Below are 16,800 nucleotides of genomic sequence, written 5' to 3' on the forward strand. Positions count from 1 at the left end.
TGATTTGGGGTGTACTCTTGTTGTTTTTCTTGTTACTCTCTCCTCAACAAGGACTTACCTGCTTCCAACATTTATGCCGTCTCACAATCAACAAGACTTGATTCCCCTACTCTTCGCGCGCCTTTTGTGAGTTATCATCGTGCATCAACGAACCATGCCTAACTCTTCAAGGACGAGAACACATGTTAGAATGCAACCAGGATCAGCGCCTGAGTGAGTCAAGCGGCATGACATGCAGCTGCAGCAGAGACGCTGTTGGACGGAATCCGCTCTCCACCTCCGTACATATAGCGCCGCACTACTGATGCCTGCCAGACGATGGATCGCCTCCTGCTGGATCATCTCTCGATGCTTCGAGTTGCAACATGCGCCGTCTTCCTTCAAAGGTTGCGGTTACAGGGAACAAGGGCAGCAGCAGTCGATCCGTCCCATTTGCGTTACGAACTTGGCGTGGTATCCGCCTCAATCTCAGGAGCCGCCGTGATTTGGAGGACTCCTGGGTTCTTTACAGCTTCCGCTTGAAGCTGAGACTACGCGCAGCAGCATCGCAGCTCCAGGCTCTCTTCTCGCGTCACGCAAAGAAGCCCGTCAAGCGCCGCCGTGGCTTCCAATCCAGTAGATCATCCTTCATGGATACCAAACCCCTGCCCCATCGCCCCAGACGGTCCATCCACATCCCCGACGACCAGCGATACGTCTACAAGCCCATCAGAGAGCCCAAGTCCGTCCGGTTCCTCATCCTGCAGCCCGGCGCCGGCTCCGACCCCTTAATCGGGAGTCTCCAGCCCGGAAGCCTCGATCCGGCCGATGTCGCCCAGCTGCCGCCTTACGAAGCAATCTCGTACGTCTGGGGCACGAGCGACCGGCTCTTCACGCTGCTCTGCGACGGCGCCGTCCTGCCCCTGACGCAGAGCATCCATGATGCGCTGGTGAGGGTTCGGCTGCCGGGCCGGGCGCGGCGGCTGTGGGCGGACCAGATATGCATCAACCAGGACGACGTGGCGGAGCGCAGCCAGCAGGTGAAGCTCATGAATGCCGTGTACAAGAACGCGAGCAAGGTGCTCGTGTGGCTGGGGAGGGACGTGGATGGAGTTGCGGCGGACGCGGTGCGGATGGTGCATCATCTGGATGGCGTGTTTAGGGACGACGAGGCGCATGAGGCGTTCAAGATTGCGCATGAGGAGCATCTGGCGATGCAGAGCGCGGAGAGATGGGTTCCCCTGGCGAAGCTGACCAAGTTGCCGTGGGTGAGTATATCCGATATACCACCCCCCCCCTTTGTTGATACACCACGACCATTCGTTTCTAGATTCATCAACGTCGTCTGACACTGAAGACTGAAGTTCCACCGGATATGGATCGTCCAAGAGATCGGAACCACAGCCCCGGCAACGCTCTACTGGGGCGACACGGAGATGGACTGGGCCACGCTCTCCTTCGTCGCGGGCGTCCTCAACGAGCGCTACCACCACCTGCGGACGCGCTTCTTCATCGGCACCTCCAACATCCGGTACCTGCACCAGCGCTTCGTCGAGCCCGCCGAGGCGTACGACCAGTTCCACAACAGGGGCAACTTCGCCTACGAGCTGCACCGCGCGCGGCACCTCCTGGCGCAGGACCCGCGCGACCACGTGTACGCCTTCCTGGGCCACTTCTCCCTCACCAAGAGCAGCAGCGCCGACCTCCGGGGCCTGGTGGCGGACTACTCCAAGAGCGTCGAGGAGGTCTACTTTGACGTCGCGGTGCGGGGGCTCAGGGGCGCAGACGACCTCATCATGCTGTCGGCGACGCACCACTGCCGGCCGAGCAACAAGAGACGGGCGCCGGGGAACGAGCGCGAGCTGGATCTGCCGTCGTGGGTGCCTGACTGGCGGGACCTGCCGATGCATATCCTGGGATCGCCGGCGGTGCCGCACCGGGCGGCCGGGGATACGAAGCCGGAGCTGAGGATTGATGAGGAGAAGAGGGTGCTGCATATCCGGGGCGTAAGGGTCGATGTTGTGGAGCGGCATTCGTGGACGATTTACGGGACGGCGTTTCAGGTCCGGCAGGACGATCAGGGGCCGAGGAGGAAGTCGTGGAAGAAGAAGCAGCAGCAGCAGCAGCAGGGCGGTGATCGCGGGCCTCCTCGACTTCGGCCGCAGAGCCATGGGCGTACGCCTAGCACTGGGAGCAACAGCAGCAGCAGCAGTGTCCCCGGGGGTAGAGACACGGCGAGAGGCGGCAGCAGCATTTATCACCAGCATAGCCGAACCATGAACCAGCGCCGAAACAGCCAAAGCGATCAATATCAATACGGCCCCCGGACACACCCCATGGAAGTCCTCTGGAAGCAAATCTGCGGCTTCCAGACGTTTACGCTGTCCCGCATATACCCCCCTTTCCTCAAAGCCGCCGCCGCTTCTTCGTCGTCGCCATCTCCCACTCCAGGCCGATCCCCTTCGCGCTCGACGTCAACCTCTACCACCACTGCCCCTGAGTCGGAGCAAGACCACAGCAAATCCGCCTTCTTCGCCCTCATCCAGACCCTCACCAACGCCTGCACAGGCATGGACCGCTCGCGGCCCTATTCATCCGTCTCTCCCAACGAATGGCTCGCCAGCGGAGCGGCTTACCTCGTCCGCTACGCGATCCCTTCCCCATCGCCGTCCCCTTCGCCCCATTTATCGCCCTCCCGGACATTTCCTTCCTTTCCCACGCAACGCAGCACTTCGCCCTCCCCTACCCCTAACAACTCCAACTCCGACAACAACAATAACACTACAAATAATGACAGAAGCAGCACCCTGATGTCCGCCTTCTACGAAAAAGCAAACTCCCTCTCCTCCTCCTCCTCCTCCTCCTCCCAGCAAACCCCCATCTCCCCATCCATCCACGCCCTCTCCCTCACCGGCGACCCCTTCAAATGGAGCCACGAAGCGACCCTCATCACGCGCTACCGCCGCTTCGCGGTTACTCGTGGAGGGTACTTTGTGCTTGGCCCGGACGCCCTTCAGGAGGGTGACGTGGTGGTTATTCTGCGCGGCGGGAAGACGCCGTTTTTGCTGCGCGAGTTAAAGGATGATGATGACGCTGCGAGCGGCGGTGGTTGGGTTCTTGTGGGAGAGTGTTATGTGCATGGGCTTATGGATGGGGAGGGATGGGTTGGGGTTGAGGATGGGGGGAGGGAGGAGGTGTTTTCGATACGGTAGACGGATGGATGGATGAAGGTTAGGGGGGGGGAGGGGGGAGACTACATATAGGTACCCTAAGGCAATGTGATGACAAGTTCGTGTGGGCATATGAGAGAGGTGAACCAAGCAAGACTGAAACTCGTGGCGCGGCTTGGGGCTTGCGGGCGAAGCCAATCTAATCGGGGATTGGCCCTCTTGACCCCTTTTCAGCAATCTTTTCTTCCTGGAAAGGTTCACGGCTTCTGCCGCTGGCAACGGCTATCCTTTGACCCGAGGGGGCTGGCTGTAAAGGTTCTGTTAGTCTTACGGCCCATTTCTCGAACTGTCTTTGGTTCGATACAGACGAGTTGGGTACGCCCCATTCGACCTCTGCAATTACATCTCAATCACTTCAACCCTTTGAAAGCAGAGGTGGGCAACTGGACAAAGTAAATCCAAGGATCTACTTCCCTGGATCGAATTCCTGTTCATCATTACTGCTACTCTAGCTGGCCTAACCCAAACATGGTCACCAAGGAATTGATCGAGCTCATGAGCGGAATAAATAACTTGTGCCATTTTATGTTCACTCCCACTCTTCTACACCAAAGCATACGGAGAAAGTAAGAAGAGAGGCAACTTCAAGCCAGTCCCATGATATTGTCGCAATCCCAATGTGTCCCAAATTGAAATCCCAAGAAAAAAGTAATTCAAAGAAAAACCCCTCCGCGCCGTTGCCGCTACCTGGTCCCTTGCCCTGTACATGTCGGCCCTGCCATTGCAAAGGAGGGCCACGAGGAAAAAAAAAAGATACAAAAGAAAGCCAAAGTCGCAGATTAAAAGAGTCTGTTCGTATGCAGATGCCTGCTCTTTAGAGGTCCCTAGTCAAGAGCTCTAGTCTTGATACTACCGACCCTATGCTGGCACTGATGCTTTGTACTCGGGCCATGGCGAATGCAGCAGTGAATTCCTCTTCAGTGGCGTCGACGAGCTCGATCCTCGACAGCATCTTCTCGGGCTCGATACCGCCAAAGATGTCGACATGTGAGAGGATTTCAGTGTCCAGGGCGTTGGATACGGGGCAAGGCGAGGCAGACTCGGAGTGGAACAGGGCGAACTCGGGATCAGCCTCAAACTCCTCGTCGACGGGCGCAGACTCTGTCTTGGCGACAGGAGCCTTCTCGACGGGTCGCTCAATGGCGGGAACCTCGACCTTGTCGTCATCAGACTGGAAAGCCTGCTCGACGAAGCTGCATGTCTTGCCCGACAGGATGGAGGACTCAATAGACGACGGCACCTCCGCGGTCTCGACGACGAACACCTGGGGCTGGTAGAACGGGTCGACGGCATTGAACATGGAGAAGTCCAGGTTCTGCTCGGGGAGCATGGCCATGCCAATCTGCTGCTGAGAGGCCTGAGCGCCGAATGGATTCACGTCCTTGACAGCTCGCTGCTCCGGCGACTGCTGCGGCTCTGGCTTGACCTGCGGCTGGGCAGCAACGGCTGATTCGGAGCTGAGCTTGTCCAGGAAACTGGAGAACGAAGGAGACGCGAGGAGCATGCGAGTCAGGCCGGACAGGCGCTCGTTCTCCTCGAGGAGGGCGCGGTTCTGCGCACGCAAGTCATTGTTTTCGGTGACTTTGCTGGAGACTTCAGCTTCAAGCTGCGTAATGTACTCTGCAAGGCCTTGTTAGTTCAAATCACCTCGAGGCAGCCATAGTGCGGACCACGGCCTGAACTGGAAGAACATCTCACCTTTTCTTCTTGATCGGAAAGCACGGGCAGAGACCTTGTTGCGCAGCTGTCTCCGCTCCTTGCTGCTGAGCTTCTTGCCCTCCTCACTGGCGAGGAGGCGCTCGTCCTCGTCCATCTCTTCCTCGTCCTTCTTGGCTTTGGCCAGGTGGGCCGAGGGCGTGGAGCTGTCGGATGGCGGCGACGCAGGCTGGGCCCGCATCTTCTGAAGAAGCTGGCTAATCTTCTGCTCGACGATGGGGTCCGTCTTTGGCGGCACCTTGGCGCGAGGCTTCTGCTGGGCGGGCTGACCGGACTGGCGCTGCACCTGCTGCTGCTGCATCATATGCTGCTGCTGCCTCTGCTGGGCATGGGCCTTGGCCATGGCGGCTTGAGAGTGAGCGCCAGGCCACAGGCGGCCAACGGTGCTCGACTGGCTTGTGGAGGATGGAGAGACGCTGGACGAGCCCTGCTCGATGTTGCTGGGGTTGATGGTCGCGAAGAGCTGGGAGTTGGGCGGCGACGCAAAGTCCAGCGTCTCGGCCGGTCCCATGGTGCTCTGCGAGGGCGACACGTTGAAGTCGAACATCTCGCTCTCGTTGGCGAGGAAATCGAGGCTCCCGAAGTCTTGGTAGCCGAGATTGCCCGACTCGTTGACGGCCATGGTGTTAGCGATGGCGCCAGGCACGAAGCCCGTCTGCTGGCGGTACATGTCATAGTTGTGGCTCGGCCCGCTCAGGCTCTGGGTCGTCATCACGCTGGGCGTCGGGACGGCGGCAGTGACTGGACTGGCGAAGATGGGCTTGGACGAGGACGACGGCGACATGGACGGCGACAGCGAGGGCGAGCCAAAGCTGGGCATGCCCTCGTACGCGGACAGGTCGAGTAGGGAATCGAGGTCAACGTTGTTGTCCGACATGATGGCGGATGAGCCGGCGGAAGCGCGGTCGTATTCGGCTCGAGGCGATGGAGAGGATGCGCTGCGTTTAGAATTTGATGTGCAAGATGGAAGCGCGCTTCATGCAAATGATGGAATGAGATATGCTGGTTGATGGCAGGCGTAGATACAGGGAGAGTGTGGGAGGGAGAGTCGAGAGAGAGTCCAAGTGTCGGACGAGGGATGGAGCAGATTTGGGGGAGAGGCGATATTATGGATGGTTGGGCTGGTGCCTCGAGGTTGGGGATCAATGTTCGGCCGGGGGCGCCTCGCTAGCTTCCCTGCTACAGCACAGCGCTCTCCAGCAGACACAGGCGAGGCACAGGCGCTGGCACAGGCCGTCGGCCGCCTGGAAGGGCGCACAGCTGGGGCGGGTTTAGGGGATGCGCGGAGGCCCCCTTGGCGGCTGGCAGTGCAGGGATACGGCGGGGGTGCGGGCAGCGGACGCGTAAGCCTTTGTTTCCCTGGGCATTTAATGCAGTGAGCGGCCACCAAGGCGCAACCACTAGGCGCAGGCCGTTGGCCGCTTTGGGCCCAAGTGCGCGAATGGATCTTTTGCAGCCTCTGCACTTCTGCTTCCCTCTGCTCCTCTCTGCACCCGCAAACCCGCTGCTTGGCCTGGGCGATGACGACGCCTGGGTGCCCTGCCGCGGCCCACTCGCGCTGCTGCTCCGTCCACTCCCCGTTTCGCTGCTGTCGACAGTCCTGACAAAGCCAGGTCCGGCCCGGGTGCACCAGCCGAACGGCCAGCGAAGAGGCTCGGAGATTCGCAGGGCTGACGAACGAACCGACGAAGCAGCCACGACGCGAGAGCGAGCGCGCGCAGGGGAGGAAGCAATCACGACAAGATGATGGCGGTGGTTGTGATGCTATGACTACGGTACCAGCCGAATGGAAGCGAAAAGAACGAAACCGCAGCGCTGGATATGGCTGATTGAGCTGATCCGTCCTCCACGAGACCATGAAGTCTACACATTGGTCACCCACGTGCAAATGCTCCATCTCCGGCTCCGTGGCTGCATCGCATTCGCTTGCAACTCGGCCCCTAACCATAGGCAAACGCCCAACAGGTCGTATTAGAAACTATCGCCGTGCGTAGGTTCCTTATAATCGCACGATAACTCGACTTGTTTCCGCTCTTTCGGGTTGCTCAACTGCCCGACGGTGCGTAATCATCCCTCGACGAGGCTAGCACAAAACCAAGGCGCTACTTCGACGGTACTCCATGTGCCTGCACTGCCGTCAGCATCCCCTAGCGTTTTCATGTATCTTCGAAGTATTTTTCAAGTTCCTCTCAATGCTTGCCAGACCATCTCCGCACTGGTCTGGTGGCTGTGCAGCCCTTTCCCATATTCCCTCCATCTCAGCAGCACTTCGCACCAGCACCACGATCCTGATGGATGGACTCCTCGGTCTCCGAGTTGTTGAGTCAACGATGCATCACGTGATGCTGCCGCTCTCGTTCTCGCCAACTCGTCCGACGCTCGTTGGTCGAGATTGATGGCGGTGGCAGTGTTTCACGGCGAGCTTCTATTATTCATTGGCTCGCAGTCATCCGCGGCGAGGCGAATCGCTGCTCCCCTGATTGGCTCATGTCGGCCATTTTACCTTTCTGCGAGACTCGACTCCTGTCGAGCATTGCCTGGCTGGTTTTCCTGAAGCGAGCCGAGTCGTGGCTCCATTAGATTGCGAAACAAGATCTGCTCAGCGTGCTCGCCTGTTTCATCCTGGGAGCTCAGCTGGAACCCGTTGCTTTCGACTCTCGAGCTCTTCAACCAAGATCGCTGGCATCATCCTGAGGTAGCACCTCGTCACGTTGCCAAGGCCTGGTCCGAGTCGAAGTAATTTCTCCCACCGCTTAGCTTCCAGGATTGACTGTGGCTGAGGTCCTTGCCCACTGCACGTAACGGCATCTGAACAAAGCATCGCATGTACTGTACGAATTAGTAGCAATCAACCGCTCCGCATCGATGGCAAAGTACATATTCCATCCACCGTCTGAATCCTCCTCTTGGCTCTCCGTGATCAAGTTGCCGCCTTGCCGGCTGGGTAGCGGCTGAGTCGGCAGTGAGCTCACTGCTCCTTGAGATGCTCACTGGGCGGAGCAGTACCTCATTCGGCAGTGCCGAGTAGACGGTGTTTTCGACTTGTACTGGTCAATCAAGGCGTGAATGCCTGGCCGCTGCTGCCCTGCTGAGCATGTTTCAATGTCAAGATCCTGATACGGCTTTTCTCTGGGCTACATGTCCAGCTGAAACTGTCTAAGGCTCCCAAGGCTATGCGGCATAACACGTGTTGATGCTTCTATTTTTTGACTCCCATGTAGACTATCATGCGGCGTGTATTACCTTGCTTTCCAGACGAAGAAGGAAGTGCAAAGTAAGTACTCACAGTGTCTAACTTTGATTCAGTCTAACGATTATATCTCTCGAACGCGATGTGGTTCCACCGTAGCCGTGGAGCAGCGTTGGTTTCATGATATGAGCTGTTTCTCCGGCCTCAAAAGCAGACCGTCCACTGCCGTTCACCGTTGCATCTCCATACCTATCCACCGAGTCCGTTCCTCGAAGCGTCCCGTCTACTGTACCTCCTCAATTCCTTACTCGGTCGGCCTCGAGGTCATCGCTGATCCAATCATTCCACGGCTGGCTGTTCCATGACTGTGCCAATCCCGAGTGGTGTGCGGATCATTCACCCAAGATTTTGCCTCTGACATAACCATCCGCAGGTTGTTCGCGACCGAGATGCCGGCGCCTTGAATCGATATCCTATTTGGGAAATGTATTGAGTGGCGAGCAGTTGTAGATTCAATCACTGCGATTCATTAATCTCTCATTCAGTCCCCTGAGTTGCATCCAATTCCATCAAATGGCCTCCCATATCATGCGTCAGTAACCCTCAAATTGAATCGACTGGTGCCTGCAGCGTCTCATTGACTCACGGCCCTCCTTCCAACTTCCAACTTTTTGCCCCGCCGTTTATGCGAACGCTCGTCGGAAAGGGAAATATCATTGTTCCAGCGCTTCACGTGATTATGTAATAAAACGCATCAAGCTGCCCAAGATCATGAGAGTTCTCTCGCGTCAAAACTGCCACAAGGTCACGCATTTTGCCAGCTTCCAGAGCCTCATCAGTCGAAGCGCAACTAGCTTCAGTCCCAGGCAGAGCATCTGAAAGCGGCTGCTCCTGTGTTGCCTTGGGCCGCCTCTCGCTCGCTGGAACCATCGGGCAACCTCGACAGAGACGAGAGACCGGTCGTTCAGGCTCTCTTCGTCCAGCCGCGCAGGACCCACGCCTCCGTTCTTGATTTTGTTTCCTTGCATTGTCTTTCCCTGAGCCAGAAAAGACCCCTCTCGTTGCTGCAGCGGCCCCGTCGAGCGAGATTTGCATGCAGCATCTCGTCGGCTCGTGAATGCAATCTTGAGCGCGTGTCGAGCCGGTGAAACTGTGCCTCTCTGTCATGCTAACCCTGTCCTCGATCTGCTGGATGAACGCCGTGTCATGATATGCTCGTCTGATAGCCGCTGAACATGGGAAGAACACGACGGGCCCTGGTCCCAGGGGCCGCCTCTGGGCCCAAGGAGCGGCACAGGAGATCGCAGAGATCCCAGTATCGTGATCCCTACTCGCCGCCTCGTGATAGATTTGTCGCCAAGCCACCGATCCCGAAGTCAAAGCACCACTCTTACTTCGAGCTAGTTGAGAACAAGGAGAAGAAGAAGAAGCTCGAGTATCAGGTACGCTGCCGCTGAACGCCACGGATTCCAGACCATTTTGTTGTCTGCCGATTCTGGCGGAAAGATGCTCACCCACCATATCAGATCACGACGGAAATCACCCCGCCACCGGGATTCGAATTTGTCCCCATCGGCAATCCCGAGCTGACGGCAGCCTGCAAAGAGATATCCCGCGAGAAAGACGCCATGATTTTTATTGTTTCGGTGCGTCGGACCCCTTCGGTCGTATCTTGATGGAGTTCGTTTTCTAACCTTGAAATTTTAGAATGCCAAATGTTCTGAAGGAAACGTTCTTGCCAACCAGATGCATCGGATAGGCCATCATATCAGGCAAGTCATCGTTGAAGAGGCCAAGGCAAGCATTGGCGATGTGCCTCACCGTCTTGGTCCAGTAACAGATGCAGGGCCTGAGCCCATCCCCAAGTCCCTGGCGGTTTATCACGCTCAGGTTGATGCCGCCATTAGAGACCTGTTTCCGCGGGTTCCCAATACTGACCGTCAGATGATAATCGAGCACTCTTTCACTCGGGTTTGTCTCATCTCCTTTCTCCCCCTCCCCCCCCACACACAAATGCAAAGACCTATGGCGAATAATAATGTTTTCATTAGGGATCAACCAATCGGTCTGAAAATCCTGTTGGCTTTTCCCAAGACTTGACCCTTTCTCGCAGGGTTCAGCTCGCAGTTCTTGCCCACATCAGGCATGTCCATACGCGATATGACGCGCTGTTGAAAGAGACAACTTGGCAGAATGCCCGGAAAACTGTAGAATCGTTGTGTCTCGACATCCTCGTCAAGTGGCGAGGAGATGAGGAAACCGGTCGCGACCAGCTGGATGAGATCTTGCGTGAGGTGGTAGTCATCTCTGATTCCGAGGACGATGACAATGAGGGAGACGATGACGAAGACGAACAGTCGACCGATCTCACGTCGGACGAAGATGCCGCTGACCATGCCGGACTCACACCCATGCCCGAGTATCGGTCAGGACAGCCGTTGCGTCGTCCTTTGGATCAGCCAGATCGCTCCCCTCCCAGGTCGCCCATCCGAGACACCGCTCCGGTGTTTTCTTGTCCTCCCGGCGTGGCGGAATCGAGGCACACGGACCGCTGTCACAGAGATGACAGGAGAGCTCAGCGGGGTTTCAGAAGATACCGCGCGTGGGAAGAGGCGATTAGACGTAATCGGGGGGAAACGCCATTGGTTGAGCGACCCTCTCCGGATGTCGCTATTGGTGGTGCCGCATATCAACCATCCAAGCCCAATGGGCCTTCTTATGACGCTCATGCCCGGCTGTATGACAACGCAGGTCCAATGGCTCATCCTGGTGGAGCCCCTGGAGCTTCCACAAGCTTGAATGGCCATGGGATTCAGCTGCCATTTTATGAGGTGTCCTCTTCCCTGGTTTCGTCACCCTACCGTGGTCAACCCCTCGATGCTCGGTCCTCACATGAAAAGGTAATGTCTGTCGTTCCCTTTCCCAGCAGCATGTCCTCTCGCGAGCCGGCCTCTCGCGAGCCGGCCTCTTTGGCCTCTGGATTCCAAGACATGTTGGTGCGCTCCATCGAGCCGGCATCCCCAAGCGTGCAGTCTACATACATACGCACCTTACCTCCCCGGAGTCAGTTTGCCGTCAGTACTTATGCACCGCCGGCCACACCAGCCGGCTTTCAGCATGCTGCCAAGCTTGTTTCATATCCAGGAGAAGGAATGCAACCCATGGACTTCCCTTTGGCTACGCGTGCAACCGCCAGCTCTATCAGGCCGCAAGCTGCCATGGACGTCGACGCTATTTCCAGTAGAGAATCCGTCAATTCGCGGGATTTTCGCGGTCATATCTATCCGCGTTCCACTGACTATGGAGCACAGCCAGCATCATCCCCTCATCATCTGGTATCTGGCAACCCAGGGTCAAGTTCAACCAGGCTTCCAAAGACGCGCAGGATCGTTCTCAACGCACCCCGCCCTGGAGAGCGGTCAAACCCCATCCTTATGGAGGATAGGGGCGGATACTACGAAAGGATCAACCCTCTACCAGAGCGCAGCTCGCGAATTCAGCTGCGAGCCAGCCACCCGTCCCAGCCACAAGCACAATCTGAGACCCAGGGTGCCATCAGGCCTCACACGACGCTTCTCTCCTGGGGAGAACGCATGAGGCAGAGAGGCGAACGGCGCGGCGTCGCAGAAATTGAGATCGATGCTCGACTTGACCCCCGCTCCCGGCCGCCCAACGCACCGCATGCACCCATGACTCACCCCTATCCTCCTCGCGACTACTATGGGGCACCGAGGTACGAACCGCTGGACAGAGAGCCGGACTATAGAGCTCCACCGGCCCGGCAAGTGCCCGGCGAACAGTATGCTGCACCACCACCCGAGGGCTATTGGGTCATGTAAGTCACAAAGCACCAGGAATTACTCTGCCTTGATGCTAATATACTCCAGACGACAACATGGCGACCGGCAAGCTCCGCGACCTCAACTCGAGCCCGTCTATCATCCCGTCAGCACACGCCCTGTTGGGGTAGATGAACGATACGAGACCAGACGAGAAAGCCGAAACATGGGTCAGCCAGTGCCGAACGTAATCGTCATCGACTAGATCATGTTGATTTTACCGAGCCTTGGACGGTATGTCAGCTCGCCGTCTCTTACTTGTCTTCATTGTATGGAATTTCGAGCGTCGGGCATTGCGCAGCATCTGATGATTGAGAGCACGTTGTGAGAGATGTTTATACTCTCCTGTTTTTCATTCCTTTGTTTTTCGCATTCGGCATTAGGGAAAAAAAAGGCATGGCGGAGAGGGATTCTGCTTGATGGAACTCATGTTATTATACCCCAACGCTGTCCTTTGGCCGGATTTGGCCACGGAGAAGCGCCACGTTAGATACCCAGATGGAGGGAGAGTTAACGGTCATTGTTTGTTTGGTCATTTGTTACTTGGAGATGCAGGATGACTCGGGACAAACTTCCCGAGGATGCATGGACATGCACGAGTAAATGATGCATTCTCTGCTAAAGAAGGGCTTGTGTCGCAAGACGAGAAGGCAATCAAGTCTCATAGTCACATTATGAGCAAGAAGTAGAGCAAACAAAGACGTATTTGATAAAGATAAACGCAAAGTGACCACGCAACCCACATTCTCCCTTTTGATGTTCGTGGGTATCCATGAGATGCATACAAGGCTATTATTTCACCCCCATTCATTGCCATGTCTACCATTTCTTTTCTCCAGGCAAGGGCATGACGCTGTTCTTCTATTCTTATTTTTCCCACAGAGCATCTTAGTTCCGGGGCCCCCTCTTCCCCTTGCCCACTCCCGCGCCCATCGGCGGGCCATGTCTCTTCTCCGCCCCGAGTCCCCTCCGACCAGCCGCGATGCCTCCCTTTCCGCTCCTCGCGCCGCCTCCTCCAGAGTTTCCTCCTCGGCCACCCCGCCCGCCACGCATCGGGCCGCCGCCTCGTCCGTTTCCGCCACGGCCTCGGCCTGCGCGGTGGTCGCGGCCGGGGCTGATGGCGTTCTTGACGGCGACGGCGGTGTCGTCATCCATCTCGTCGCCGTCGTCGGCGCCGTCCCTGGAGCGCCTGTTGGAGAACTTGAGCTTGCCGCCGCGGCCGCGCTTGCCCGCGTCGCGGCCCTTGATGGCGGCGACGTAGGCGCCGACGCCTGAGTCCTCGCCGCCGGCGGGCTGGTCGACGTCCATGGCGCCGTCCTCGTCGTCGCTGTCCTTGCCGAGGATGAGCTTGCCGTCGAGGTCGGTCTTGGCTTTGGTCTTTTGCGGCTTTCGCAGCTTGACGGGCTTGGTGGTTGATATCCTGGCGAGGGCCTTCTTGTCAAGAAGGTCGAGGGGCTCGTCGTCGTCTTCGACAATGTACGTCTTGCCGCCCTTTTGGGCCTTCTTCCTCGGCTTTTGGGTGGCGTCGTCGTCGTCGTCGTCTGAGGCTCCGGAGGCGTCCGAGTCGCTGCTGTACAGGGCGCGGTCGTATTCGTTCTCGTACTGCCGCTTGCCGTCGTCCTCTTGGTCGTCGTCGCTGGCGTCGTCGTCGTAGGCGCCCTTGGAGGCGTCCTTCTTTCTCTTGGCGCGCTCCTTGGTCTTGCGGATGTTGGCGAGGAGTTTCCTGTCGGACTCGGGGCAGCTCTTGTTGATTGCGTCGAAGCCGAAGCGGCGGACCATGCGCTCGAGGATGTGCTTGACTTTAGCCTTGAAGTGGCCCTTGTGCTCGTTGCTCCAGATGATGAGGTTGGGCACGAGCGTGTCCAGGCGCGGCATCATCAGCTCGACCGGCAGGCTGATGACGCAGACTTTGACGAAGCCCAGGCAGCTCTTGACGATCTCTCGGTTGTTCGAGGTCAGGAACAGATCCATGGTCTGCACCAGGTCGGACAGGGTCTGGTCGCTCAGCGACGACCGGAATTCGTAGAGGAGGCGGCTGATGGCGGTGACGGAGGCGGAGATCATGTGGGGGGTGCTTCCAGCCAGACCGGCGCTCACCATGGTGAAGAACTCTTCGATGCTGGCCGTGGCGGGCGGGGCGTCGCTGGGCATGTGAGGCACCTTGCTGTTGTCGATGACGGCGCCGTTAGCAGCGGCCATTTTGTGTCCCATCTGCACAAGCAGGTCGTAGGCACTTTCACGGGCTCGCTCGTTGTTCTCCTTGCAGCAGATGACAATCTCACTCAGCACAGACGGGATGAAGTGAAGACAGTCGTCGGGGATAAAGGGCAACAGCGCAGCGATGGCAGCGATTCTCTCACGTCGAGCCGGTGCGGACACCTTCTCCGAGCTGGAGAGAATGAGGGTCTGCAACTCGGCATTTCGCTCTTTCAGAGCAGCCTTGCCGAGCTCGGAAGTGGCCAACCGAGGGATCAGCTTGTAAGCCTTCTTCTGCAGCTGGGGCTCTTCTTCTCTGTTGATGATGACAGTGGCAATCTCAAACAGAGCAGCAAAGCTCTCGCGTGGGAGGTACGCCGAGATGGTGATGACGAGATCCATAAGGGTTTGTGCGGTGGATGGCATGTGATCCTGGGACTTTTGCCCCTGAGCCTTCTTCTCTGGAGCTGGCGCATTCTGGAGCTCACCAGCAAGCATCTGGCTGACACGGTCAAATGTCGCCATAAGCTCCTGGTTAGGGGTGATGCTGAGGAAAGCATTTACGGTCTGGAGAATGGGGCCTCGGCTCTGAGGCAGGGTCTGGGTGTAGACGTTGAACAGAACAGCGAGCATGTTGCCAGCAAACTGACCAAGATAAGCCAGGTTCTTACGGGCGGCGTCCTTGGTTACCCGGCTTTGCAGGAGAAGATCGTCCTCTTCCTCCTCGATGTTTGCAATAGCCTGGTTGGATTCGATCAAGGTCCTCAGGGCTCTGCAGATATCCAGCCTCAAGTCGACTTGCTTGTAAAGGAGATTGGCCAGGATTTCAGCGAAAGCCTGGTCGAGAGCCTCAGTCAAATCCAGGGGCAAGTCGCAGTAACCCGGCAGAGTAGACCAGATTTGCTGCACTAGCGTCTCGTAGATCTTGATCTCCATCGTCTTCTCGGCTTCGCCATGGTCCAAGACCTTCTGGAACATGACTTCACTGAGAGGCACCATCTCACTCTTAAAGTGAGCCAGGTTTGTGTTGCTGGTGTAGTCTCGCAGGATCGGGAATAGCCACGCTCGTCCGGCCTGGCCCTTGACCGGCTTGATGATGTTCAGCGGGAGAATGGAGAGAACTGCCTCGGGGCCCATGGCTCGGACGGCCTGGCCCAGGACCTCATCCGCCTCCTTCTTGTTCCTGAAAGACTGGTTTTCTCGAATCTCCCCGATGGTACGGGTGACGTTGAGCATGATCGGGTTTGCCCTCCATCGCAGGCTTGTGAAGATGGCCTCCAGCACGTTGAAGGTTTGTAGCCAAGCGGCTTGGTACTGAACGCTGAGGAGAGACTCGGCGGCCTTTGCGATCTTATCCAGGACCTTCTCATCGTATATTGAAGGCTCGACAATCACACGCGGCGGGATGCAGTTCGCCATGAAAGACACCAGACACTCGGAAGCGGAAATCCGAATGTTCTCAGAGTCCGACTGAAGGAATTGCGCCACCATGGTGAAGAGCTCCGGGAGGTTCTGGAAAGTCTCGTCGGGCTCAACCTGCGCCGACACATCGTATCCTCGAGAGAGAATCGCAAGCCAAGGAGGGACAAGCTGGGTATCATTGGCAGCCGGCCGCAGCTCGGAGATGATTTCCATCAGGCGAGGGAGTTTCGCTGAAGTAAGTTCGTCTGTCATTCCTTCAAAGATCAACTCGAAAATCTCAAAGGCCGCCATGGTCATGTATTCGTTGCCCGTCTTGGCAATGTTGAGGAGGAGCTCGCAGAGAGACTCGATCTTGGTGCTCGGCCAGCCACCGCTCGCGGAGGCAACTGTCTTGATCAGCTGAAGGGCATGGATCAAGGCTGGGTCGTGCGTCGTGCTGGGCGCCTTCTTGCCCTTTCGTGCCTGCAGGGCCTGGGCGGCCAGGTCCTCCAGATTCTTCAGCGCGGTGTGAGCGCACATGTCCGCGGCCGGGTGGTCCAGAGAGGGGGTGGGCGGCGGGTTTTTGAGAACTTTCTTGAGCGCATCTTGAGCTCGTCTTCGCACCTTGGGTCTCTGATCCAAGGCCAGGTTCAGCAGTCCAGCAACGGCACGCCGCGGTCCAATCTGGGTGACGGACAACTCCCACGAAGCGGCATCCTGAGCCAAAAGAAGAGACTCCAAGCATCCAATAGAGGTCCTCAGAAGGATTGGCTCCGCATCCTGCGCCAACAAAACCGGCGCAAGCAGCGTAAGAATCTGGGTGAACTTGGATCGGAGCAGGGCTTGCGGAGCGAATGGGGTGACCACGTCGAGAAGATACACCACGGGAGTGGCCAATTCGATGTTGACGGTTCCATTGTTCTCTGCCTGCTGGAGGAGAGCGAGGAGAGCCGCAAAGTATCCAGTGGGAGTCGGAGCCGTGTTCTGCTCTTTCAATGTTGATTCGACCGCCTGCAGGACAACGACAGTCTAACGCAAGAATGTTAGCATTTCAGACGTCCAGGGAGAGGCTGTGTAAGTCGAAAGTGATTCATGAATATTCGCTTACCTTCTGCTGACTCTGAAGTCCCGGAGACTTGATCTTGTCCAGCTTCTCAGCCAGAGTCGGGGTCGGAGTCGCCATCTTTGCTGTCGGTTATCGTCCAAACCTCTAGGCGTGAGCAGAAACCGTCCGCATCGCCGGCTGCAA

At 57.4% G+C, this 16,800-nt stretch overlaps 6 protein-coding genes across 6 annotated transcripts; 3 read left to right on the forward strand and 3 right to left on the reverse strand.

Moving 5' to 3' along the window:
• Positions 1 to 365: 365 nt before the first annotated feature.
• Positions 366 to 3,191, forward strand: CCMA1212_009539 (uncharacterized protein; the record flags this gene model as incomplete). The annotated part of the gene is made up of 3 exons (XM_073706618.1): positions 366 to 372; positions 400 to 1,247; positions 1,344 to 3,191. The coding sequence occupies 3 exons, from the start codon at positions 366 to 368 to the stop codon at positions 3,189 to 3,191; spliced, it is 2,703 nt and encodes a 900-aa protein (XP_073554942.1).
• An 832-nt stretch (positions 3,192 to 4,023) lies between these two features.
• Positions 4,024 to 5,863, reverse strand: CCMA1212_009540 (BZIP-type transcription factor MBZ1; the record flags this gene model as incomplete). The annotated part of the gene is made up of 2 exons (XM_073706619.1): positions 4,908 to 5,863; positions 4,024 to 4,829 (listed from the first exon to the last, which is right to left on the reverse strand). Exons 1-2 carry the CDS (start codon positions 5,800 to 5,802, stop codon positions 4,024 to 4,026), a joined length of 1,701 nt encoding a protein of 566 aa, XP_073554857.1. The 5' UTR covers positions 5,803 to 5,863.
• A 207-nt stretch (positions 5,864 to 6,070) lies between these two features.
• CCMA1212_009541 (uncharacterized protein) lies at positions 6,071 to 6,672 on the forward strand (the record flags this gene model as incomplete). The annotated part of the gene is made up of 2 exons (XM_073706620.1): positions 6,071 to 6,268; positions 6,382 to 6,672. 2 exons carry the CDS (start codon positions 6,071 to 6,073, stop codon positions 6,670 to 6,672), a joined length of 489 nt encoding a protein of 162 aa, XP_073554858.1.
• Positions 6,673 to 8,903: 2,231 nt separating this feature from the next.
• On the reverse strand, positions 8,904 to 9,143 carry CCMA1212_009542 (uncharacterized protein; the record flags this gene model as incomplete). The annotated part of the gene is made up of 1 exon (XM_073706621.1): positions 8,904 to 9,143. One exon carries the CDS (start codon positions 9,141 to 9,143, stop codon positions 8,904 to 8,906), a length of 240 nt encoding a protein of 79 aa, XP_073554855.1.
• Positions 9,144 to 9,350: 207 nt separating this feature from the next.
• On the forward strand, positions 9,351 to 12,159 carry CCMA1212_009543 (uncharacterized protein; the record flags this gene model as incomplete). The annotated part of the gene is made up of 5 exons (XM_073706622.1): positions 9,351 to 9,557; positions 9,642 to 9,761; positions 9,823 to 10,086; positions 10,167 to 11,950; positions 12,003 to 12,159. The coding sequence occupies 5 exons, from the start codon at positions 9,351 to 9,353 to the stop codon at positions 12,157 to 12,159; spliced, it is 2,532 nt and encodes an 843-aa protein (XP_073554856.1).
• Positions 12,160 to 12,842: 683 nt separating this feature from the next.
• CCMA1212_009544 (Ribosomal RNA-processing protein 12) lies at positions 12,843 to 16,734 on the reverse strand (the record flags this gene model as incomplete). Its single annotated transcript, XM_073706623.1, has 2 exons — positions 12,843 to 16,580; positions 16,660 to 16,734. The coding sequence occupies 2 exons, from the start codon at positions 16,732 to 16,734 to the stop codon at positions 12,843 to 12,845; spliced, it is 3,813 nt and encodes a 1,270-aa protein (XP_073554853.1).
• Between the last annotated feature and the right edge of the window lie 66 nt (positions 16,735 to 16,800).

This window comes from Trichoderma ghanense (assembly GCF_004382785.1).
Source record: "Trichoderma ghanense strain CCMA-1212 chromosome Unknown scaffold_17, whole genome shotgun sequence".
In the NCBI taxonomy this organism is placed as follows: Eukaryota; Fungi; Ascomycota; class Sordariomycetes; order Hypocreales; family Hypocreaceae; genus Trichoderma; species Trichoderma ghanense.